This window comes from Emydura macquarii, unplaced genomic scaffold (assembly GCF_026122565.2).
Source record: "Emydura macquarii macquarii isolate MOO-44397 ecotype Brisbane River unplaced genomic scaffold, CSIRO-AGI_Emac_v2 contig_1483, whole genome shotgun sequence".
In the NCBI taxonomy this organism is placed as follows: domain Eukaryota; kingdom Metazoa; phylum Chordata; order Testudines; family Chelidae; genus Emydura; species Emydura macquarii.
Window position 1 is genome coordinate 1,250,890 of NW_027131620.1, and position 25,076 is coordinate 1,275,965.

General features: G+C 52.2%; 1 protein-coding gene across 1 annotated transcript; it reads right to left on the reverse strand.

The window, feature by feature from the left end:
* Positions 1-622: 622 nt before the first annotated feature.
* On the reverse strand, positions 623-23,749 carry KIAA1755 (KIAA1755 ortholog). Its single transcript, XM_067554534.1, has 15 exons — positions 23,632-23,749; positions 22,044-22,120; positions 16,498-16,695; positions 14,378-15,802; positions 14,082-14,244; positions 12,869-12,992; positions 10,863-10,956; positions 9,231-9,317; positions 7,790-7,906; positions 7,024-7,122; positions 5,564-5,712; positions 4,082-4,220; positions 3,594-3,713; positions 2,598-2,789; positions 623-2,070 (listed from the first exon to the last, which is right to left on the reverse strand). The coding sequence occupies exons 1-15, from the start codon at positions 23,747-23,749 to the stop codon at positions 1,009-1,011; spliced, it is 4,164 nt and encodes a 1,387-aa protein (XP_067410635.1). The 3' UTR covers positions 623-1,008.
* Between the last annotated feature and the right edge of the window lie 1,327 nt (positions 23,750-25,076).

A 25,076-nucleotide genomic window follows, 5' to 3' on the forward strand; every position in this document is an offset into this window, starting at 1 on the left:
CCCTCTGAAATTTCCATCCTCGGATCAGGAAAATGAAGGCTTGTCCAGTGGGGCTGGATTACAGATACCGCTTCAGAGGAGTATTTTTTGGCCCACCTCAAGTGGAAGACTGAGTAGCACTCCTAAGAGAAGATGCAGCAGGAATGGATTTTGGTGCTCCCCCTGAATGTATTCCTCTGGCTCCTCCTGCAGGGCTGGTAGCACCCGAGTAGGATTTCCGTTTACACTTGGAACAGACGCTGGGCGGAACAGAGTTTCCTCTGCACTGCTCCACACTGACGGCTCTGCACTTTGGGTTTATTATTGTTAATAAAGTTAGCCTTGTGTAACAGGGAGAACACATCACAGCTTGTAGCAGCGCCAAGACCAGGAGGGAAAGGAGATAGTAAAAACATTTGGGCAGGAGGAAAATTCCACTGAGCAAGCAGGGGAGCTGGGAGGAGGAAGGAGGTGATTTGGTGAGAGCTCTGTGTTGTGGGAACAGATTGCACTCGGAGTGCCAGAGTCACATTCCAAAATAAATGAGAAGATTCAACAGGGAGGAACCTCCTGTAGTGCGGTGCCTGGTCAATGCAGCAATTTGCGCCAGGATGGGCTCAGGAGATGACTGGTGTGTCTCAGGAAATGTTTGTTTTGCTTGAAGAGAAGTGACCGAAGTGTCTCCATTTACCCTAAGTTTTTCTTCTGCAGGTACTGAATGTGAATAGTATCATGAGAATATTATTGTTAACTCGACTAGTACCAAACGCTTAATTAACCCAGCCTCACAACACCCATGAGGTAGGTAAGTATTGTTATCCCCATTTTGCAGATGGGTAGAACTTAGGCACAGTGAATTTAAGTAACCTGCCTAAGGCCAAGCAATGAGTCAGTGGCAGGGTAAAGAGTAGAGCCCAGTAGTCCTGAAGCCCAGCCCTGTGTTCCGAGCACTAGACAGCATATCCACTCAGTGGGCGCGGTTCCCAGGACTGGAGAGACAAAGCCAGCCCCGTTTTGAAAGAGCTAGTTTTACTCAGCATTGGTTTTTGTGTGGCTGTTTGTATGGTGGTTTTCCAGATATATGATTCCCGGGGGCTTTCCCAGAGGCCTGGACAGTCTGGGGCTCACGAGTTCCGTGGGCAAAATGAGATTAGTTGTTGAAGAGTCTTCAGCAGAGTTCTGTGACTCTGTGTCTTCAGATGAAAAGCTGCCGTGTCTGGACACCTGAAAATACAGGGCTGCTTCTGACATCTTACCCCAGCGCTGCTGACCTGGTGCTCCGGGCGCTGAGCAAGGCCCATCACCCAGGGATTCACTCGTGCTGGCCTGAGGAAACTGTCCAGTATCTGGGCAAAAGGCTTGGGAAGGAAAAGTCAGAGGAGGCTTCCGAGTGGGGGCCACAGGGAGATTTTCTGAAGCCACCTTGCTGGGATGCTGAGCCAGGGCTTCTCTCTGTTCAAGATCAGCTCCACATGCAGCGTTCAGGGGAGACTCTTCAGGTGTTACAGAGCCTGGATGAATACATCTGCCTTCCTGCACATCCTTGCAATGGGAGCCCCAGGAGTCCTCCTGAGAGCCCCTGGCGACTCTGGGTCCTACAGCCGGGTCAGAGTCTGTGGGCAGATGTGGGTTTAACTCTGTCTCACTCCTTCCGCTGCACCCTAAGTCCGTAACTTGTCTCTTGCTTTCTGATGCTGCTGGGCCATGGTTGGAAGCTGCGTCACAAATGTGAGGGTCTTTGCCTTGGCCCCTGGGAGCTGATTCAGAAGCAGCTGAGTTGATAGTCTCTCCCTCTCCACTCCAGTCTGGCTCAACACATTGCGCCTCCTTGGATTTTTCCAGCATCTCCTCCAGAATCTGCCTCGTTTCTTGGCATGTCTGCCAGGCCTTGTTCCATACTTCTAACCCTCTGCAGCTGCGTGTGGTGTGGGCTTGTACCTTCATCTCCTGGAACCTCTCTGCTGAAAACTCCACAGAGAGCGTCTGTAAAGATTGCTCAAGGCGTTGTCGGGCCTCCTGACTTGCTGGCTGTCTCTCCCCAAGCGTCACACGAGCCATGCAATCTTTGCAGTCAAGGTTAAGCAGCGTGATCTAGAAAACAGAGCAATCGTTTTTAATCTTTCCTTGTCGCTCATCTAGTACCTGCCGTCTCTCCTCCCCCACGATCCTGATCACTGTTGGTGCAAGAACCTTCTCTTACACCTTCAGCCAACCGGAACATCCTTTCCCATGCTCTCCATCTCGTTAACTTTCTGTCTTTCTCCAAATCTCATTTCCCACTTGCTTATTGATCCCCTGTTCTACCGTAGCCCCTCCACACTGACCGCCTTCTGGAATCCTACAGACACTCCATTATCATAACCAGCCTGGAGTGTCTCCGAACATCTCTAGCAGGGGGAAGCGAGCACACCCTCTAGGGAAATCCGGGGATTCTGTTCCCAGGGTGTGCAGTCAGCACTGGGGGTCTCAGGCTACTTCACTGGTCAGACATTTCACACTCTGCCTTACAGAGAGTCTCATCTCCAGGCTGAGAGCAGTTCCTCTCTCTCCAGTCAGTCCTCTGGGTCTGTCTAGCTCTGGTTCATGGCACTGTGACAAGAGGGAGGCGTTATAGTCACCTTGTCATGGAACCTGCTGAGGGTTCGCAGCGTTTCCAGGTCCGCCTGCTGCCTCTCCACGTTCCCGTAGAAACGCCTCAGTCTGGCCTGCAAGGTATCTTTGGCTGCCTCGACGGCTTCTGCCTCTGGGAACATGGAGCCCTGCAGCCCAGCAGCTTCCTTGAACAGCAGAAGGCCATGGTTGTAGTGAGCCTAAAGGAGGATACAAGGAAAACGATCTATTCCTCAGCAGGCGCTGCTGTATTTATTCTAAGGGCCTGGTCTGTGGAGGGCCAGGAGTTCTGCAGCTGGAAGAGTCAAGCATCAAAGTCTGAGGAGTGTTCTCTGTTTGGGCAGCAAACCGCTCCTGGGTGTGCAAGGAAGCAGACGAGAGGGGGAGCAGTTCCACCACGACTGCTTAGTCCTGGGCTTCTCAGTCTGGCTTGGGAGGAAATAGGAATGGAGGGTCTGATTCTGCTCTCCCCGTGTTTTTACGTAGTTTAGTTGTGTGCATTGCATGGTGCTGCTTGTTTGGGTCTATGAAGCAGAAGCCTCAGGCTCCATATAATCCTATCCTGGACTTCCCCACACCATTCACACGCCATTGGAACAGACTTACCGACTGCCGGAGCTGAAGGCTGTGCCTGGCTGGAGACTGGGGAGAAGGGCTGAGGAGTCAGGAGCCTAAGGGATCGGAGTGTGACAGGATCCAGAAGTGTAAGGATTGGCTCAGATTTACGGCTAGGGCTCTGCAACGCTGGGAAAATGTTGATGTGACAATTACATTTTGACCGTACCTGCCTTAGATGGGCTCATTCTCGCTCAGAAACTGGCATTTCCTGCAGCTCTGTAATGCCATTGGGCCTTTTAAACCAAATTGCAATGGAATGTGAGACGCTCTAATTCTGAGATTTGTAAGGTTTCCCTTTGCGTATCTGGCAAGGATACCTAGCAAGGACCAGATCACAGACCGATCTTGCTAAGATACAGGTTATAGGAAAGCATCCCCAAGCATACCGTAGCCTGAACGAAGAATTCCTTAAACTGCTGGTAGGATCTCTCTGGGCTGTCCGGGCTCCATTCCTCAGTGCTCAGCTCATGAAGCCGAGAATCTCCTTCATCAATCCAGCAACTGAGCTGTAAGAAGAGATGAACAGGGCTCCTGTGAGATCTCCGCTATTTAACAGTGGCCACTTCCCCTCCTTCCCCGGGATCATCCAGATCTCACAGAGTTTGTGAACACGTTTTTCCCAGCAGCCCAGTAATTAAAATCAGGGCTCCAAGAAAATCTTGTTTTTCGCCATGTTTCCTTGGTCGCGGTAGCCCAAGATGTGGGCAGAGAAGTGTATTTGCTTCACTCAGCTCAGAGCTGAAACAAAGAAATCTTTCGATCTGCCACTTAGTGACCGGATCCTGGATTTGGTCAGTGAGACTCAGCACACGTTGCCGTGGTATCCAGATGTAAGCCATCCTCTCGGGCAGCATGTCTTGGGGACAGCCCTCACCTGGCTGAATTCTGCCTCCAACTCCCTGATCTTTCGGAGACGCTCCAGGCGCTCCAGGCAGCTGTTGGACTTTGTCACCAGAGTGTGAACTTCTTCTTCCACTTGGTTGTAGAGGCCCATGGCTGAGTCCAGGCTGTCCCTTCAGAACAAAAAGGATGACAAATATATCTGGCGTGTCTCTGTTCACCTACAGCATCTCAGCTGCTGGTGTGAGACACCCTGGAATTAGAGCTGAAAATGCTACAGGTCGGGTGCAATTCAGATTTTCCCCTTCAGATTCCTAGTAAAGAAACCAATGGAGGGTGTCTTCTGAACATCACAACCCCTTTCTTGGGCACAGGGGCCCCCCAGCCTCCCTCTGTCTCACCCCCTCCCCCGGCACTGGGTTCTAGTTATGAACCTGATGCACACTGTTGTGAGCTGAGAAAGATCTTGTGCAAAGATCACTCTGCTTATTTGCACGGTGGCACTGAAGAATTGCAACCGCCGCAGTCCCTTCCTCCGCACTTTTGCCCAGCTCGGAAGCCCGCCCTGAGGTTGCTGCGGGATTGCAGGTGATGCTTTGCCACACGCTGAGCCATGCAGCAAACGTTTCTAATCCCCAGGGGACTCCCTGGATTTGTACCTTCTCCAGGGAACCTCCTCGTTGTATGGCTCTGTGTGGGACCAGCTTGTGCCCACAGACTGGAAGTCCCTGGGGCATGGCACATGTTGCTTTCCTGGTGCTTGGAGCCCGGAATACCAGCAGGTGTCACGCTGGGTGATTGCACATGGCCAGAAATCTCCCGGTTAAACTGAGCAGGTTGGTGTTGGATATTGGACCCCAGAGGGGCGAGGGATGGCACTTGCTAACACTGCCCTATCGCCTTGGACATAGCCTGCAGCCCACCTCTCCTGGTGGCAGAGCTGCCTGACACTATCACAGCCTGAGCGTGAAAGGGGTGGGGGAATAGTGGAGGTCAGGGAGTGAGAAGGAAACCACATGGGTGTGGTGTGTGCGGCTGGCTGGAATCAATGTAATAGCAGCGCCATCTAGCAACCACGCAAGAAAAGACAGCGAAATACCGTCTGAGTACACCTGCTGCAAGCAGACAAGAGCCCCTCTCCTGCCTTGTGCCACATGCACGAGTTCTCCAGCAGAGCCCAGCGAGACGCTCCTCACTCTGTTCAAGTGAATGGTACCCGGCTGCCTTCCATGCCTGGGCGGAGAGGGGCGGTGGAACCATTCCTGGGGGTTCAGGCCTCCAGGCCTGGTGGGGAGCTGGCCGAGCTGAGCAGGGAGAAGCAGGGGGTGGGGACACCTGGAAGGGCTGGTCAGAAGCCTGTGCTGGTGGGTCGTGGGCTGCATTGCAAGGGACGAGGAAGAGGGTCTGGTGTGAGTCTGGCCAATGCCAAAGCCACGAGCATCCTGAAGCCAGTAGGCTGAGAGCTCAATGCTCAGTGTCACTCTTGTGGGGCAGGGATGGCTCCAGTCCTCCGTACCTGATGTCCAGGGAGAAGCTAAGCCGGGACGCTTCCTTCCTCAGCCTGGCCAGCGTGGCCCCGCCCTCTCTCTGCAAGCTGACCAGCTGCTCGTTGCTCAGCACCACCTTCATCAGCTCCCTGTATCTCTCGGTGCACTCGGCCGCCTCCTGCAGAAGGATCCGAGTCAGACACACACACGGCTTCTCACTGGGGTTGCTCTGCCCTTTGCCCCATTGCCCTCTAAACCAACCGCACCAGGTCGACTGTCAGGGGCGAAGGTAAGAGAGGGGGGCGGACCCTAAGGCCAGAAAAGGCCTCCGATCTGGGGAACAGCGTTGCCACCAAGAGAACTTCATTTTACCTTTGGAAGAAATGGAGCTAAATGCCACGCACCGTGTAAAACACACGTGACCCCTGCTTGCTCGGCATGGCGCTCCGTCCCCCTCAAGTGGTGCCCAGGAGAACGATGCGCCCGCTACGGCCTGGGCTAAGAGACTTTTAGCTGGTGGTAGAAGCTCATACATTAAGCTCCAGAGGTCTCAGGTTTGATCCCCACTGATGATGCCCCTGTGTGGGTCGGGGTTACACACCTTGCCCTGCAAATAGACCCACTGAAGAGCTATCTAACCTACATGTGTAGGTAGGCCCTTGGCCAGGGGATCTCAAAGTGCTTTCTGAGCAGGAGAGCTGTAACGAACTAGACTGAGGGGTCACCTTATGCCCCACTGACTGTAGCCACCTTTGGGGTGCAATATGGCAGGTCTCTGCAGAGCCCGCTGGACACAGACAACATAGGAACGGCCACACTGGCTCAGCCCGATGGTCCACCTAGCCCAGTAAACTGTCTGCCGACACTGGCCGATGCCAGGCGCTTCAGTGGGAATGAATAGTGATCCCTCCCATCGGCCATGCCCTTCCAGCAGGCAGTTTGTAATGACACAGACTGGACTTTGGCCAGCCCACTAGAGTTCACACTCCTCCCAGGGAATCTGCAGCGACCACACGGAATCAGGGTTTTGGTGTTACGTCTTCAGCAGGCCAGTGCATCCTCTCACCTTGCTGGGGCTGCAGCCCCAGGACAGACTCGCTGTCATTTCGGCATGCAATTCCTTGGCGGTCTCCTGTCCAAGTACCGACACGGCCGGACCTGACCTGATTTATGGACTGTGGCAGCCAACCAGCGCAAGGTGGGCTCAGAAATTGTTTTGCAATCTGATAATTGCTGCTTTGCTTTTAAATCCTGGTGACTTAGCAAGCAACGGCTGCGGGAGAGATTCACTTTTGCTTTTGATCAAACGCAGTTCCTCTGCCTCTCCTGGCGGACAGGAGTTCCTCAGGGATGGATTGCCATTGGGCCTGGGGAGCTTATGAGCACCCGGGCCACGGCAGCATGGTGCACCTACTGCTGTTCTGGGGGATAATTGCTTCCAAAGCTGGTTGCAGGCTGTCCTGTTTGGAACTCGGAAGCACGGTGTTACCTGCGCATCCTCCGGGAAGTCACCTTTCTCCAGGTCCTGGATGGAGCTCTGCAGTAGCTTTGAGGCCTTCTTGAGATCCGCCACAAAGGGATGCAGCTTCTACAGGGAAGGAACCACAAAGGGTCAGCCAGTGCAGGGCAGGGAGGGCTGGTGGACATGTAGGCAGACAAACAGAGGCATGGCTTAGGGCAGAGGGGGGGGGAAAGGGTTAGATTGTAGGATGTATAAACAGATGGACACTAGTTTAATAGCTGGTGGGGAAAGAAGCAGGTGGAAATGTGGATGACCAGCAATGCAGCCACTAAGTAGGGTGGGAAGGTTAATTACAGGGAGATGCTGCAGATAATGTATTTCTAAGCAGAACTGAGGTAGATATTGACATTGAGCTACATTTCTAGGCCTTCTTGTTGATTTCTGGAACTGGTGTGTAATACATGTGAAAATCATTGCTTGCTTCAGGGCCTCCCATGAGAATCCTCCCCCCTCATTTCTCTCTCTCTGACACACACTGCTCTTGTGATACACTGAAACACAGATGTACTTATTGTGGCATAACCTGCATCCAAATTCACTCTGCAGGCAGGTGCCGTGCAGTATCAGTAACTTGTGCATCCTCATACGTTGTCTTCCTGCATTACCAAGGTACAAGGGATTTGCCAATGATCTGCACTGTCAGTTTTATGCCCTCTGAGAAGTAAGTCCATTGCTGAGGAAAAAGGGCTTCAGCAAACACCAGGAGAAAGCTAGAGGCCTTGATGATAGACACCTGGAAGAACTGAACCCACTCGCCGTGGCAGTAAGGGAAAGTACCATCCAAGTCTGGTGTCAGCTGGGTGCTGTCGACGTATCGGCCCAGCGCTCTGAGGGAAGTCAGCACCTCCACCTGCGGGACAGACACAGGTTATAAATACTAGGGTTCTCTCTTAAAAAGGCAAGTCAGAGTGGGGGTGAAGAGTTTGGTTTGGCTAAGCTTCCCCAAGGGAATCTTGTAGCCTTTGGGCATGAAAATCCCTCTCTCCTTCTCCAAATTATCCCTGCCACCTGAATCTGCAAACAGGACTGGCAGAGTCAGACAGAGAGGCTGCTGGCTGAATTCCCAGCTGTCCACTCCTGGCTGGAAATGCTGCACCAAATCCTGACTCCCACATGCAATACGCTGACTCAGTGCATGCAGCTGTGTCTCCCGCTAGCCAGCAGAACTGCCCCCTACTCACTGGCAGCAAATGAGTCGGCTCAAGGGTAGCGGGGCTTGTTTTGGTAGGTCCTGGCGACATCCCCACTGAAGGCCAGCTGCAGTTTCTGACACTCTGCCCTTGTTCAGGCAAACGCCTGCTGAGTGCAGATCTCAGGGTGTTGCCCAAGGGGACTCGACCCAAAGCCCACTGAACTGGCTTCACCCAGCTTTGCATGAGGCCCTGTGAGAAAAGCTGGGTTGTCCCTGGTATTTTAGCAGTTCTGGTTCCTTGTGAGACCCTGAACCCAGCTCTGGCTCGTCATAAGTCACTGTCCGTAAGCGGAGCTTCCTGGGGCGCTGGGGTTTTCGAGTGCAGGGAACGGCCAGGCAGCCACGCTCGGTCAGTGAGCGCATTCATATTTCACGTTCTACTAATTAAACAGAGCAGTATTGGAAGAACAATAAACTCGTCCAGGTTCTAAATTGTTACCCTACGGCCCAGGGCCAGTGAGTGGGAGTCACTGGGAAAGTGCTCGGCTTCCCGTGGCTGGCTGCAGCCCATTACTGCCGTCAGACAACGCACAGCTGCAAGAATGACCTACCTGGGAGAGGTGATGTGAGGGTGGGGCAGACAGTAGGATAAAGGCCCCACTGCCCGAGGGAAAGGGACCGCGCCCTGCCCCCAATCTGGGACAGTGTCTGGATGTTCCATAGCAAGGGTGAGGACAGCGCTCATGGTCAGGCTGTAGTGACAATGTCATGGGGATAGTGGAACCTGAACTCTAGCAGCACTACCAGCACAGACAGACAGACAGACAGATCCACCTAGTCACTGCTCCTGCCTGCCCAGGGTAGGGATGAGGTGGGGGAGCACATCGGTCCAGCTACTCTCCTTCCCCCGACTGCAGAGATGAGGCAGGAAAGGAAGGGACCGACCTTCAATACAGACTCTCTTCTCCTGGCAGGAGAAGGTGCAGATAGTATAAAGACCAGGCTAGGGAGCAGCTGCAGGAGATGCTGCTCCAACCTTCACCTGCATTCCAGGTAACTTCTCCAGGTGTGCAGCCACCTCTTTCTCTGCCAGCAGCAACACGCCATGGATGGAGGCAGGTGAAGATCTCTGCAGGGGAGGGCAGAGTAAATGTCACCCCTTGCAAGACACAGGACATCCTCTGCTTACTTTGCCCGTGTCATTCAGCCACAGCATTTGGAAACACACACCAGCCACTGGAATGTCCTGTGCTGAGTGGGAGGGTCTCATCTCCTGAGCAGTTTGATGCGAGTGTTAGTTAGAAGCCAGAGAAAAAGCTCCTGAGTGGAGCTGGGTGGGAAATGCAAATCATTTCCCTCAGTCAAGTCACTTGGGCCAGAACCTGTGTAGACGAGGACAACACATCCACACCCTGGCTGTATCCACCGCCCAGGAGCAAGCCAGCAAAAAGCATCCTGGGAAGGGAATTTTGATGAAAAATTCTGTATTCATACTAGAAATGCACATACACCCAGGCAGGCTGGGGCGGAAGGAATGCCATGGGACTTCTCTGACCAATTACAAATAAGCAACAAAGCTCAGATGAAGAGACCTAAAGCGAACCCTGGCAGAAGGCAGAGTTGTTGGGAGCTGTGACAGGGTGACAAACTCAGCCCCTGTGCAGGAACACAGGACACTTCTCTGAGTCGCCAGCATCTGCATTAACATTCAGGGTAATGATAGTGGAGTCGTTCTGGCAGGTGGGCCCATTTCATGCCAGCCAGGACTTGGAAGGGGGTGGGCGTGTCTCTTGGGGCAAAGGGCACCAGGACAGAGGAGGTCCTGCCGGGAAGCCTAGGAGCAGCTGGGAGGTGTACATGGTGCTGTTGTGTTTGAATTCCAGCTCGGGGGTAAGTACGAGCCAGGGTCCGTGTGCTCCATTCACAAGGGCACTGAGCAGATTCTGCAGCTGACTGTCGCTGCTGGACGCAGAGAGAAGATCAATAGCCGCTGCGTGACTAGTGCCTTGGACTGGGGCTGGAAAAAGGATTTCTCTGTAATGGTGGGGTTAGAGTGTGCAGAGACAGAGAGGCTGGGAATGGAAAGATGCACATGAACTCTGCCTGCCATGATTCTGGGGTAACAATGAGCATCTTTTGTGCCCGGGGGGGGAGGGGCTATAAACAGTGCTTTGTGTCTGGTCCACCCCCAGATGCTGGCGGTGTCTCCAGAGGTGGCACGCAGAGAATTGCAGTGGCAACTTTGAAACCAGACACTCACGAAAGTGCTAGAGTGGGGCCCCAGAGCACTGGCTTCCCAAACAGCTGGGTGTCAGGTGCACAGACAGTCCCAGCGGAGGTGTCCCGGGGAGAGCAGCGTTCGATACTGCGCTCCAACAGAGGGTAACTGAGACCTGCCTGAGTAAATGATCGAGTGTGGATGAGATCAAACTCTTGGCCTCAGGCACTGCAGACAAAGGACTGTCAAGGAGCAGATCTAGGAGAGCAGGGCCCTGTTTGCAGGTACCACCCAGAGCGATGCTCTCCAGGGAGAATCTGAAAGATGCTTAAGTTTGAGGGGCAACAATGCTTAATTTTACCGATTAGCTGGACAGAAAATCTCATCCACCCAAACCTACCGTGCTTAGCCCTTTTATCCATCTACCCCCACTACCGTACAGAGACCAGCGTGTACCTGGACTGCGCTGAATGCTGTGTGCAGGATGGGGGAGGGAGGCTGTCTCCTGGCGTCCACCACAACCGTCAGCCCTCTATCCCTTGCTTCCCTCCTAGGGAGTGAAATAAAACCGCGTGAGCGCCCAGCGGAGAAGAAACCTGCATTATTCAAGAGTGGCAGGCCCTAAGCAGCTGGTTGTGGGTTTCCCCATTCCTGCTGGAGAGGAAATGCCCCGCTTTCCTTAAGGTGCTGTCCCGGGTCTGTGTCTGCCAGGCTGGGAGACTCGCTTCCAGCCCCAGGGTAGACGTATACCTGATGAGGTCTGTTCAAGGGAACTGTAAGGGCTTCCTTTCCCCCGAGAGCTGCTGGCCCGCTCCCTTCTCCCCCACACGTCAAGTTGGCCCGTGTCCTCACCCTCCCAGCAATGGGTGAAGTCAGCGCCCGCAGAACAGCACGTTCTGAGGCCAAGAGGGAAAATGAATTCTTCCAAAGCCGTAGCCCTACTTTAAACCAACCAATCGGAGGTGCTGCCGCCTGTCTCCTCACCCTTCTTCACTCACAGCAAAGCGCAGGGTGACACGGCTGGACTGAACGGTGTGAAACCCTGGAATGCGTTACTCGGTGCCCGCTCCTGACTGGAGTTCACTGAACAGTTCCTCACCCCGCACGTCCCCAGCCAGGGATTATTTGACCATTAGCAGCACAGGCGGCTTTGAGGATTTGTGTTTTTTTTGAGCAAACAGTGAAGGGCCAGAGCAATCTGCAGACCCCAGAAGCAAAGCCTGATGTAGCAGTGAGTTGAAGGTACCAGCGGGCTGCCGCACTCTCCCCCGTGCTGAATGGGTGGCCAGGCCTATGGCAGGTCATGGTTTGTAGCACTGCTTACGTCCCTCTGATGCACAGTTGCTAATAACGCTGACCAAGTGGTTCTTACGTTATCGCCTGAGTTAGTTACGTATGTCCGTGACGCCCTCAGGGATTGTCTCTCAGGATGAATCCCTGCCACATGAACATAAACTCTTCCCTTTCCTCCGCAAGATCTGCTAGGCACGTGGCCCTGCTCCGCCTTCTTCCTTGTGGCAAGAGCTCCACTCCGTTTTCTCTCTGCCTGGACCCCCCCCCCTCACCGCCCCGAACTGCCTGCACACCCCCACATTGCACACGCCGTCCAGGGGCTTCCAAAGGCTGGGTGGAAAGAAGTTTTGAACTAGCCCAGCAATGTCCAACGTGCGTCCGTAGGGGGTGGTGGCACAGGTGCCAGTGTGTGTGCAGCTGGAATCCAGGCAGCTACACACGGGGAGGGACAGAAACCTCCAGCCCAGCGCGGTCACCAGCTCCAGAAATAACGCCTTTCCGAACCAGACACCGAGCCCCCCCAGAGCTGGCAGCAGCCTGGCGCCGTCGGACTCCCATCTGCCAGGCGCCAGGATGCGGGTGCAAAGGAGCGAGGGGGAGGGTGCCCAGCTCCAAGGCAGAACCCACCCCCCCGTAAACTCCATGTTCCCCAAACGAGACGTGGGGCGACTCCATCAACTCACGCTTACCCTCATTTGTGCTACTGCCCGAAAGGGAGTGGAAGGGGGCACGCAAGCCTCCAGCCATGGCAGGAAGGGGTTAATGGGCTGCTGGCGGCCCAATCAGCCCAAGCTGAGACACCTGGAGCAGGAGCCTGGCGTCCAGGGTAAAAGGCAGAGCCCTGCCTGGGTGGGGAATGAGGGTGAAACAGAGCAAGCAGAGGTGGGGTTTGTGCTGGGGGACAGAAGGCTGATCAGGGCCCAGCGGCTCTTCCTGAGGAAAATGAAGCGTTTATGTTCATGTTGTTTCCTGCTTGTTTTGGAATTTGAGTGCCCTGGATGGGAGCTGCTGGTGGGTGAATTCTCTGCAGCCTGGAAGGTGCTGGCGGTGGGGCAGAGCGGTGGCAGACTGGCTGGGAAACTGAGGCTGAGTGGCTGCACGTGGAGGTGCTCTGGTAAGCTTTTGCTGTAACATGGATGTTGCGGGAAGGCTGCTGTGTTCTCCCTTACCTGGGGATGGAGCAGAGGTGAAGGAGGAGCTGGGCCACCTCTCTGGCGGAGCACCAGGTGGCTTCCCATGCTCTGCTGTTTGTGGTCACCTGGATCAGGGCCCTGCCAGATTTATCTGTGCTCCCTGCAGCCAGGAAAAAGCAAACATTGAGTTACCAGTTCACAGGATGGCCAAGCCCCTGTGGTCAGGAACTGGGCCCCCAAAACCATGAGAATGTTAAAAAGAACAAACGTTGGGTCCTTTTGATTTGCCTTCTGTGTTGTGAGCCTTTGAGTCCCATTCCCCAGCTGTTTTCTCTCTGCAGTCAGGGGGCTAGAGATGCACAATTTAAAAATAAGAGAGCTGAACTTCAACCTAGTCACATGATTCCAGGAGTTGGGGCGCCAAGGAAAACACCAAGTATCATGAGACTTGGCAATGTTACGTTTGTGGTGGTGGTGGACAATCCAAGTGTCACCTACTGTGTGCTCTTTCGAACTCCTCTGTCCATGGCCTCATGCTTTCCCTGAAAGCCCCTAGGCCAGGGAGTGCTGCTGACACAGTACGGCACCTCCCAGTACAGCTCCTTGCGTTAAATATTAATGGCCTAAACTCACTCCACCTTGGTGACTGCGAACCCTGAGAGTCCAGCATGATCTGAGTAGCGAGGGGGGAGGCTCTTGTGAGGTGCTGGAGTCTGGAGGAATGAAGTGTTAGAAATTCTGGCTCTGGGGGGCTTCCGTCTGTGTCTGTGTCCCCATCTGTGAAATGGGGGTGAGATTACATCACTGTCTACATGGGGGCTGTGCCTGCTAATACACTACTGGCTGTGCAGTGCTTTGAGGAGATAAAAATGGGCTGGGAAATGTTTGGGGGTTTCCTACCAAAAAAACCCCCCTTTTTCTGTCACAAATGTTCAGGCTTTCATTGCAACCCCCCAAAATAGTCAGCTAAAAATTAGTTCTCAGCCACTGGAAATGGAAAAATCTCAGCTGCCCAGGCAAACATTTTTAGTTTTGTTGAAAATTTTTACCTGCCTAGCTGAAATTTTTCCATTTCGGTGCTTTCAGCTTTCCAGCAAAACCCCTAAAAATTGTAGGGCCTCAGACACTCCCTGCAGAAATGTCTATTTTGACCAAAAAAAGAAAGAAAAGCTTCCATTTGAGAGAACCAACACGTTGAATGGCCAATGTTGAGCCGGTCTAACGAGGACCGTGTTTCTGGGTTCAGTACCTGGCAAATGGGCTATGCCTGAGCGCAAGAGCTCCACGCTGAGATCCTGCCACTGCAGCGGCTGTTGCGGGCTGGACTCTGCAGACAGAGGTTCTTGGGCAGGGGAGCTCATGATGGCTGCACAGAGGCCGTTCTTACAGTTGGTGCTTTGGGGTGTGCTGATCTCTGTGTGAGAGAGAGAGCGAGAGAAGCACCCGTCTGATCAGTACTGGCCCAGGACACAGATCAAAAACATGGCAGTTTTTAGCTGAAAGCAGGCAAAGCTTGCCCAGCTTGTTACTATTCTTGCTTTATACCCAACTTTGTACAACACTCTGTCTATTACCTTTCCCGGCTGGCTTAGCTCTGCTCATCCTGGGAGAGTAAATGGCAGACATCCTTTTCCGAGGCCCTTCATGTTGGCTGGTACCAGACAAACTGTCCCCTGGGGATGCTGGTGGTTGACCCTTGAAAAAGGAGAATTTGTGGTTAACAGGAGGAGACTCTGACCGAGGGAGGCTTCTCATTGCACCAGCAGGAGACTTGAGAAGCTTTAAGTATCCCTGCTTTGTCACTTCCTCGGCTTTCGTCTCCTGAGTAACTGCCTTCTGAGGACAGCCAGAGAGGAGTCCGGGAGCGGCTGCTTGGCCTGGCGGCTGTCTGAGGTGAGCTGGACTCTCGGGAGCTGTGCTTGCCGACGGGAACGCCTGTTTGGGCACATCAGACTCCTCCAGGATGGCTGCCATCAGCCCAGAGCCGAAGCTCACAGGGTTCTGAAGGGCGGCCACGTAGGACTCCCGGTACCGACACCTCGGCCCGGGGAATTTGGCGTCTTTGTTCAGTTTTCTCCTGAGACACGGTGTGCAGGGACCCTCCTCTGAACTCTGCCCTTTCCCGCAGGTCCATTTTTCTGCTGCTAGCCCTCTGTTCACCCCTGGAAGCTGTGATTTAATCTCTGACGACACCTTTATTTCTCTAGAAGAGCCAGGCTGCTCAGCAGATGGCGCTGACTTGACCAGAAGATCCAGCTTCATTTCTTCAGAAAACTCCAGCAGGTCCACATAGTCACCTTCCAGGTCCTGGCTGATCATATCCTGCAGGCTTGGCACAACACACACACTGGCCTTCTTCCATGACCCTGCTTGGTCCACCTTGATGAGTCTTGGGTACTTGCCCGGGCTGGACTTCCAGGGCACATCCCTGCAGTCTTCGACATTGCCCGTGATGTTACCGTGTGGCATCTCCGCATCGGCCATGCAAAAAGGCATTACGCTGCTCTGTGATGCTGGCTTTCCCGTCGCTCCAGAGCTGCCGAGGGCCAGTGCACGTGCTGGAAGGGACGCTCCGACGTGGGTGGAACTGGGTGCTGCTTTGGGCTTGTTGATGAATTCTGGCGTGGCTATCTTCTTCCAAGGCACGGGGGCAATTCCCTTTTCTGTGGCCACCAGGCAGGTGTGCAGAGGTGCTCTGCCCAGGTTTCGGTTGATTTCCTCGAGCCACTCATTGGTAAATAGGACAGGGTAGGAGGATTCAGGAACAGGTCTCTCTTCCACGGTGCGCAAGTCCTGGGAAAGGCACTTCACGGTGATGCAGGCAGATTGCTCTCCAGAGGACTCTGCTTGGAGGTAGAAGTCTCCTGGGCGTAGTAAGAGGGGGTTGAGGGGTGCGAGGTGAATGACCACTTTCTCATGGAGACACAAGGGCCAGCCTTCATGGAGAAAGATGCAGTTAAAGTAAGGTGCCTAAGAGGAGGAAAAATGTACTAGATTAATGAAATGGTATCCATCTACCTCATTGTGGCGTAGTGGATGGAGCACTGGACTGGGACCCAGGAGAACTGGTTTTAATCTAGGCTCTGCCACGGGCCTGTTGGGTGATCTTGGGCAAGCCACTTCCCTCCCTTTGCCTCAGTTTCCCCATCTGTAAAGTGGGGATAATGATGCTGACATCCTTTGTAAAATGCTTTGAGATCGACTGACTGAAGAGCTATATAAGGGCTAGGGATTATTGTTAGTACATGGCCTTCGTTCCATAGTAGGTGAGCACCTCACAACTTGTAATGGGCTATTTGTCACACCCCCTGTGTGCGGCATGGCTGTGTCATTCTCCACATTTGACGGACAGGGACCTGATGTAAGGCACTACAGTCTGTCTGTACCATGATCAATAAACACCACCCTTCCCCCAGGCTGCTGGGAGAGAGGTATCCTTATCTCCTCTTACAGATTAGGTGATTTGCTGAAGGCCCCACAGCTCATCAGTGGTAAAGATGAGTAGAGAACCCAGGTGTCCGGTCCTTAATGGCTAGACTGCACTGCCCTGAGGTAGAATAGCACAGCTATGTGAGACTACTGGGAAAGCATGATTGCATCCATGTCAGGCCTGGCCTGGAGCCGGGGCACTGGGAAGGCTTGGGTGCTGTCGTGTATGTACTCACACAGGCCACCTGCCGCACGTGCTCGAAGAGGCGCTTGGCAGGAATCAGGAAATCGAGGAGGCAGCAGAGCCCGTCGCTGTGGTAGTCGTTCTCTAGGAGGCGGAACAGCTGGCCGAGCACGGTTGAGGCTGTGACTTCAAAGGGCGGGTAGAGGGCTCGAAGCGCGTTCTGCACCGCAGCGTCGAGAGACTGGGGATCCTGCAGGGGAACCAGATCCTCCATTAGACAGATCCACACGAGCACTGGGCTGGTGTCCAAGCCCCTCTCCCACCTGCCCTCACTTTAATGTACCCCATCCATCCGTCCTTCGTTTTCTGCAGAGACCCCAGACTCTGGCCCTCCAGCTTGGTGGGTGCGGCAATGTCTCTAACAGAAGAACACGACTTAAAAACATCCTTGGGGCTCGTAGAGCCACCTGTGATGGAAATAGTTCCTTGGGAGTAACCATGCTTTTCTGTGACGCCATGTACAGTAGTTGGACACTGCTGAAGGCAGAAAAGGCCCAACGCTCTAGCAGCTAGCATCACAGAGGACTGCCTTTTGAGCAAGTTAAGGGGCCTGCTGATTTACAAGGGTTGCCCGTACAGCTAGGTTTATGTTGTGATTGGACCTGAGATTCCAAATTCTAACCTCCTCAAAGTTCAGGAATGTTCACACCTGGTGATTTGGCTCCACCCATTCTAGGGAAAGGAGTAGTTGGTGAGATTAGATCCAGTCCCAACTTCCCCAAAGCTGAGAGATGTTCATATCTTCGCACTTTCCCAGACACTGACGGGTATGTAAAAATACAGTTGCATGGATAGATAGCTTTGGTTCAGTCTCATCACCAAATTTCACTCATTCAAAACCAATCATTGGAGAATCTGTTAGGAAATCTGTTACATACTAAACTCCAGTCTGCTGCAAAACAAGACCCTCCGAACTAAAACAGAGCCACCATTCTTGTAAGGCCCACACAATGATATTTCAATTTGCTGTTCTGGCTTTGCAGAAGCAGTTAATTAAACTCTGTTTCCAAGGTTGTGCTCACCCTACTGACATGATTGGTGCACAAAGGGTAGCCATTGTGATGAGTTCACGTTACATTTCAACTGCATTAGGAAAGTAATGGGGAAATAAAAATGGTTGCCAAATGGAAAACCCCATAACTAGTAGGGAAAGACAGGCGTTTCAAGCCATTTATGGTGAGTAAATAAAACTGCAGCTACAGTTGCCACCTTTTCAAGTGAGCTTCTGAGACAGCACGCCCAGAGCTAGTACTTGTGCAGGAACTGGATAGCTGGACAAATAAAGACTTGACTTGATCTGCACATACAGAGGCCCATGGGCTTGCACACAAATGTAGGTTTCTGAGCATGCAAGCCAAAGTTCCTGCAAAATCTGGGCTCTTGGAAGCTGGTTGAAGAATTAGCCTCTATATCTTTTAACTAGAACATGTTGAGTTTATATAAAATACCTTAATCTGTCTCTGTTCAATCCCTAGATAACAGAGGGAGCTCTTTTATCTCCTGCTGTCAGTCCTGACCTGCTACAGATCTGAGCTTCTTGACCTGGTAGGAAGGTCAGTCTCCAAATTTAACTATACTTGATAGGGAGGAATTCCAAAGCTCTGAGCAGAGCCCCGAGCAGAGAGAGGCTTTGGCTAGCAGAGGGTTACTAACCTGCTGCTCATCAAACAAACAGTTGTCTCAGCAATGGCTTTCTGGTACTTGAGTGAACCCAGCCCTTGTAGTGGTCTGTAGCTGTCTCGCACTGGGGCTGAGGGGGTGCCTACATGGGACACTCGGGAAAGGTAAGTGGCATTAACTAAAGGTGTGGATTCCAAGTGCTGTAGTTAAAGCACACTAAGCCCCTGAAGTAGTGTGTGAGTGTCCACACAGAAGTAAAGCCGCCTTTGTTCAGTTTAGCTTACTTGGGTTTAATGGATTTTAGCTAATGCACGTTAACATCCCACCTATCAGTTAATTCTGACGAGTGTCCCTGTGTAGACACCCCCTGCCATTAGAATCTCCGGGCTCAGCGAGGCAGACTTCAGCCTGACTGCAGAGATCGCTGCTTACCATTTTAAAGTCAAGTCTGTGTCCGACTGGACGGCCTGGCCTACACTTAAAAATAGGTTGGTAAACTGGTGCTCGGGGTATGAAACACGTACATCGCTGAGTACCATAGGAAAGCCAACTCCCCCCCCCCCCCCCCCAACCCAGTGTAGATTTGTCTGACGGGGGTTGGTCGGGTGATTTCAGAACGAGAGGCGGGCGGGGGAGCAGCCCCCAAAGCCAGTCAGGATGCTGAGCACCAGCATTTCTTTGCGGAGATTGTGGGGAGGGGTGACTGTAGCCAGCTGTAGCCCCGTGTGTGTCCTGTCACCCAACAATCCCCGGTACCCGCACACATCCTCAGACGAATTCTGGGACAAGCTTTGTGAACTTGGACGAGATTCCTCCTGCCTGTGCTCACGGGAGCTGCTGTTCTGCTGGTAACCAGGCTGAGGGCTTTGCCCCTTTTAAACGTGCAACCAGGGGCCTCTGTTCCAGCCGGGCCTGCGCTGCTCTGCACGCAGACTAACTACAGCATCACGACCTCGTCCCACAGGGATCTGGGCTGTTCTCTTACTCACACTCCATCTCGGCTTGGCACAGCTGAAAAGCAGCAGCCTCTGGGGAGAGGGGAGGCTGTAAAGCTGGGGTTTGAGGTGGGGGGAGAGAAGGCTTTCAGCCGCTCATGTCTAACCGCCACACCTCCCTCGGGGTCTCTCGCTGACATAGCACGTTCTCTCTAGGCCCACTGGCTCCCATGGACACTCCCATTGTCATCCGTGTGAGCAGGCTGAGCCCTGTAACGCTCCATCCTCTGTCCCCCAGTGGCAGGATGCTGGGCATTTCTCCAAAGCCTCTTCCATCCCGTAATCCCGGGGGAACAGCTTGATCCCTGTAGCCTGCGGAGTTTCCTTCCCAGCCACGGGTGTTTGCATCATCCATGGTTGGTTTCACATGAGAGAGCAGGCACTGTGACACGCTGGGAACTGCTCCACACAAGGGGAGGGGGAATGGCTTGGGGGAAAGCTGCAATGGCAGAAGAAGGGGCCTTTCCTCCTAACCAGCCGTTTGCTCTCGCCAGCCCAGCGGTGGCGGACCCCTCGCAAAGGGCCTGAGTTCGTTATTACCTGAATTAATGGACAGTGGGGGCCTATTGCTGATGGACACAGGAACTCTGCTCACGACCGGTGGCGTGGTGTAAACCAATCTGTGGCTTACATCTGCCAGCAGGCCTTTGGCTGATCATGGTTGAGATGGTGGGTGTGTGGATGGATCCGTCTTTCTCCTTCTCATCCCCAGGGAGTTTGAACGAAGGCCCAATCTCTCTGTCAGTTTCTTAGGGCAGGGAGCGCTCTGTGCTCAACCCACCCTTTTCTCCCTACGGCCGAGGGCGAGTTTGCTCAAAGTTCCCCGTAAGGGTGTCTGACGTGGAACCCTTGCACACCAGCGCAGGCGCACCCGCTAACTGGCAGTAGGAAGGAGCGGTGACAGGGATTCAACCCTAGCACCCCCAGTCTGATTCATCTGCTCAGCTAAAGAAGCTGATCTACCTGTAGAGAATGCAGAGCGGGCGGGTAAAGGGGCTGCTGTGCTGTAGCATCTCGACAATCGTACTGTGTGTTGGCAGCAACTCTGACTGACTGACCCCACTCCGATACCTGGTAAAGAAACTAACCCACTGAAGGGATACATTTCACACACACCAACACCAGGCCTCTCCGGAAACATAGTGAAGATGGCCCTAGTTTTGTTGCTGCCTTCACTGGGGCTGGGATTTCACCTGCAATCTCTGAGACAGGAATAACCCATTACCTGGAAAACAAACAAACTCCCAGATCACCAAAGGCAAAACACAATAGGAAACTATCTGGAGAGAGGACAGATCAGCTACAAAAATACACTCTTTTCTGTGCAGGAAACACAACTGTACCGTAATTTGTAACATAGCAGGGCCCTCTTAACCCAGCGCTCAAAGAGAATGGTCAAGTGAATTTAGGCCCCCACCCCATGTAGATTTGCTGCTATTATTTTAAAAAAAAAAAAAAAAGGAAGAGCCAGAGAGAGACAAGGAAGGTGGGATTTTACAAAAACCAATTAGCCAAGTTTATCCTTGGTGTAATTCCACCAAGGCCAATTACAGCAGGGATGAGTTTGGCCCAAGAGGACAAAATGACTTCATGAAACGTTACCAAAAACCTCCCCTCAGTAGATGAGTCTGATCTGGCCTTAAAGCGAGAGCAGCAGCCGCATGAAAGCGTGAGGCTAAAAGGGACACTAAGGGGGAAGTGAGCAGAAACCCAAGGGAACTGAGCCGGCTATCGTCTTTGACCACTTTACGTGAAATGCAAAGAGGAACCAAAAGTCAGCAGGACAGCATGAAGAGATTTAGATTTTTATAAGCTATTTTCATTTTAATACCCTAAAGTGGTGCTAAAATAGAGCAGATGATGTTTTCAGCCAGCTACCCATGCATTTTTGTAAAGCTGTCTGTCTAAATCTCGGTGAAGGGTTAGATTGTAAAAATCAATACAGTTTTGGTGCAGAACCGTTGTTCATTTCACTCTCCAGTCACTAACCATACAACTCCCTCTCCCTACTGCAGAAAAGAGAAGGGATCTGGTTGGAGAGCACTAACCAGCAATAAAGAACAAGTCCACTCCCTCTGCTGCAGCTCTGACACCAGTGGGAGCTTAGTCTGAGTAAGGACTGCCAGAGCCAAACTTTCAAGACTAGTCAAAGTGTTGGGGAAGGCAAGAGAAGGGGTCGATACAGCACATCACAGCAGCTCAAGGCAGCACCAAGAGTCACACCACCAACAATAATGCAGCTCTGGAGACCAGGAGCAGCGGGACAGACTGAGTAAGGAATGTCAGCCCTGCGTAGGAAAGGGAGAAGTAGTGAATTTATTGACACACATTTTCTGGCTCTAGTTCCCTGCAACCATAACAAGGGAGGTTTTAACCACAATGGTTTGCAGTCCCACATGTTTCCATCCAAACAGCTGCTAGTGATCTTTGTACCCCTCTTTATACTTGGTGCCAAACATTTGCTCCATGTGCTGGAGACATGGTCTCTGCGTGAGAAGGGAACCCTCCAAGGCACAAATGGCTTGAGAAGAGGGTTCTGTCGTAAATCTCTCTCCGTGTTCCCACTCGGCAAGGAATGGGGTCACACCTGATCTTTCGCGTTTAAGAAGGGCCGACAGCTGTGTCCTGTGCTGCACAAAGCATACAGAAAGCCAGCACCCACCATGCCCTGAGAATGTGACAGCAGCAGACTCCTGCTGGGACTTTGCCGCGGGGCTAGGTGTGCTGTCTGTGGCCGCAGTAGGTGACAGAGGAGACCAGCAGACAGGGAAAGCTAGTGGGAAAAGTCATTAAAAAGATACAAAAGCAGAAGGCATTACCATTTGTTACTAGGACGTGGCAGAGAGGCTGCGGGGAGCAAGGTGGTAAATGTCCCTTCTCCCTGGATGCTAGAAGGTTTTTCTAGTGCATCTAGTTCCCTTGCCACAGTCTCTCCGGTCCGTGCAAGCTGCTCTTTCTCTTCTGGCGGCTCCTCAATGAAATCCAGGTGCTCTGGAAAAGCTGTAGGGAAGCCAGACGAGGGGCAGAGGTGGCCCTGCCTGCGTCAGCCCAGCCTCTGCCTCCATACCTTCATCCCAGTCCCGATCCGAGTGAGACGGAGAGGATGGATCCCTCCCACCCACCCGTCTCTTGTGAAGGGGCGGGAGAGGGAGTGGAAAGGGGGAAGGAGGGAGGGGGCTGTCTGGGAAAGACGTCTTAAACTCAGTCTAGCTCACGCCTGTACTGCTTCATCTGCAAAACATTCACAGAGCAAGTCAGGCCCCAGGAACAGCGGCTCCCATTGTGCATGGAGACAGGCCTTTTTCATGCCCACACAGCACAAGAACTGGGGTAAGAGCAAAACAGGCAGGGCAAGCATCTTAAAACCGAGTGGCCAGATCCACCCCTGGTGCGTGTGTGCGCGCATGCACGCAGGCAGGTTTCAGTGCCGTCCCAGCGGGGTGAATCTGGCCCGTGATGCCTGCCAAGATGAACACAAGACGCCCACACAGTCTTGTTTTTCTAACTCTTCTATTTCCCCCAAAAGTGCCTGCTGTCCGGTGCCTGGGAATCTCCCTGCCTGCCTGTTTGAAAGGGCTTTGCTTAATTGGCCACTCGTTTCCTTTTGTAATGTGGCAAAATCCACTTCCAGGCTCAGGGCTGTCCAAGCTGTGACTCAGATGAAGGGGAAGGAAAGGAAAAGTGAAGCAAGCCAATTAAAGGAGACACTCTTCAGAGAGACAGGACACTACCCTGTCTCTTCTCTGTATGTTCTCCAGGCCTCTGTCTCTAGCTGAGCATCTTCAGAAGTAAAGTTTTGGGAGAAAAATAGGTTATAAAACTGTACTGGGAGAAAACCGCTGCAGAGTCCTAGCAGAGAATATCACAGCAGCTCTGCAATGACTGGGTCATAGAGAAATCTGTCAGTTCTTAGCACTTACACGGCACTTTTCAGCCATCGATCACAAAGAAGGTGATTGTCATTATCCCCATGTACAGGTGGGGAAACCGAGGCACAGGGACTTGCCCAAGATTACATGGTGAGTCGGTGGCTGGAATAGAGACCATGTCTCCTGACTCCCATCCCAGTCCTATTCTCTCTCCACTGGCCCAGGCTGCCTGCCTGTCTTATCAGTCTTCTGTTGTGTACATCTGTACCAGAGATGGATTGGCCACAGAGTTTACTTGTACTCACCAGATGTGTTCACCATAAGATCCTTTCCTGCTCGTCCACGTCTGGCTGAAATGAGCCCACGTACGTTATTTTACACATTGTCACCTACTGGCTGAACAGTATCGCACAGTTTGGCATTCCACTACATCTCCCCCTTTACGTTCTTCATTCCTGCCCTTTACAATACTTACGCTGCCATGCTGTTTTTGTAGTTCAGTATGGATTAATTTAAGTGTCTCTGAACCGTCCCAGTTTTCGAATGACATGGCCGAAACACAGAACAGCGAGGTCATCTGGCTGCCCATTAATTGCAATGACTGGCTGTGATCAGTTTTGAATCCTTGGATCGTCGTCTTACTGTCCTGCATCTGCCTTCTGTTGAGTTTGCTCTGTTGATTGTTCTCTCGGAGGAACAAAGTGTAGATGTTGACAGCTTCTGTTGAATTCTCCACTCTCAGTCTCTTATCCCATACCATTTGGGTGCTGAATTCCTTTGCTTTACGACAGCTGGAGTTGTCCATCCAATGTGATGTGTACACAGTCACCCGGTTCGAGACCTGGTCGTTCTCTAACTGAGTGATCTTTATTGTGTACATAAAATAAGCTCTTTTCAGCCCTTTTAGCTCATTTGGCTACTCTCTTCAGGTCTGGCCACTCTGCAGACAGGTTCTTTTCCAAAGCTGGAGCAGTTGTTCTGAATTGTCTTCCCATCAGGAGTTGTGCTGAACTATGTCTAGTCGCTGCTCCTGGTGTTGCTCTGTAACTCAGAAGAGCAAGGAATGGATCTTCCTGCTGTAGGATTTTCTTGGCTGTCTGTATGGCTCTCTCAGCCTCGCCATTCGCTTGTGGGTAATGTGGGCTGCTGGTAATATGAGCAACATCATATTTCGTGCAGAGCGATTTAAATTCTGCTGCAGTGAATTGTGATCCACTGGCCATTCCAGAGTATCAAAGTGAGCAACAGTGCACGTCAGTGTCTTGGTAACACAGCCACATGCTACGTCTTTCAAGGGCATCACGAGCAATAGATCCCAGAAACAACAGCTCTTCATTGTCTGTCCGTAATATGTCAACTCCCTGACTGCTTTGGTGCAGCAAACAGCTGCAAAATGCCCGTATTTTGTGCATGCATTGCACCGTGAGCCTCCAGTTAGACGTGCATCATCTTTTGGGATAAGACTTTTTCCATGTTTTGTGCATGTAGGATGGAATTTGTCTCTCTTACTCTGGAAGTTCACATGCTGCATCTGTTAATAGTTCTAGGCTACGTTTCTTGGTTTTCAAGTTTGGCAAGTTGCTCTTGGTTTTGCTGTCTCACCAACTCAGACTGCTTTGCTTTCTGTAATATGTGGCTGAGTTAAATCTCTCATCAGTTGTAGCTGCCGGGAAAGTTTTTATCTGTTAATCCAATAACCAGCCTGTCTCAGATATTTTCTTGTTTTGTATTCCCAAAATCACGTTTTCAGCCAATGTATGCAGGGCTCTTATAAAACATTCAACATTTTCCTGTGGTTCTTGAATTCTCTGATGGAAACATGCTCTTTCATTTCTCTGAGATATAAAGTAAGCATCAGACATAGGCAGAACCCTTTCCAGTCATCTTTGTGATTGTCTTCAGTAAAGTCAAAGGATTTCAAGATATGTTCTGCTTGCTTCCCCATAGTATGTACATTAAAGACGATATCTGTATATCTCCAATTTCTTTATGGAGTTTGTTTGCAATTCAGAATCTTGCAAAATACTGCTTCCCGTCTGTCCACTGGGAAGGTTTGTCAAAGCTGAAGTTCTTGGGGGCATGACAGA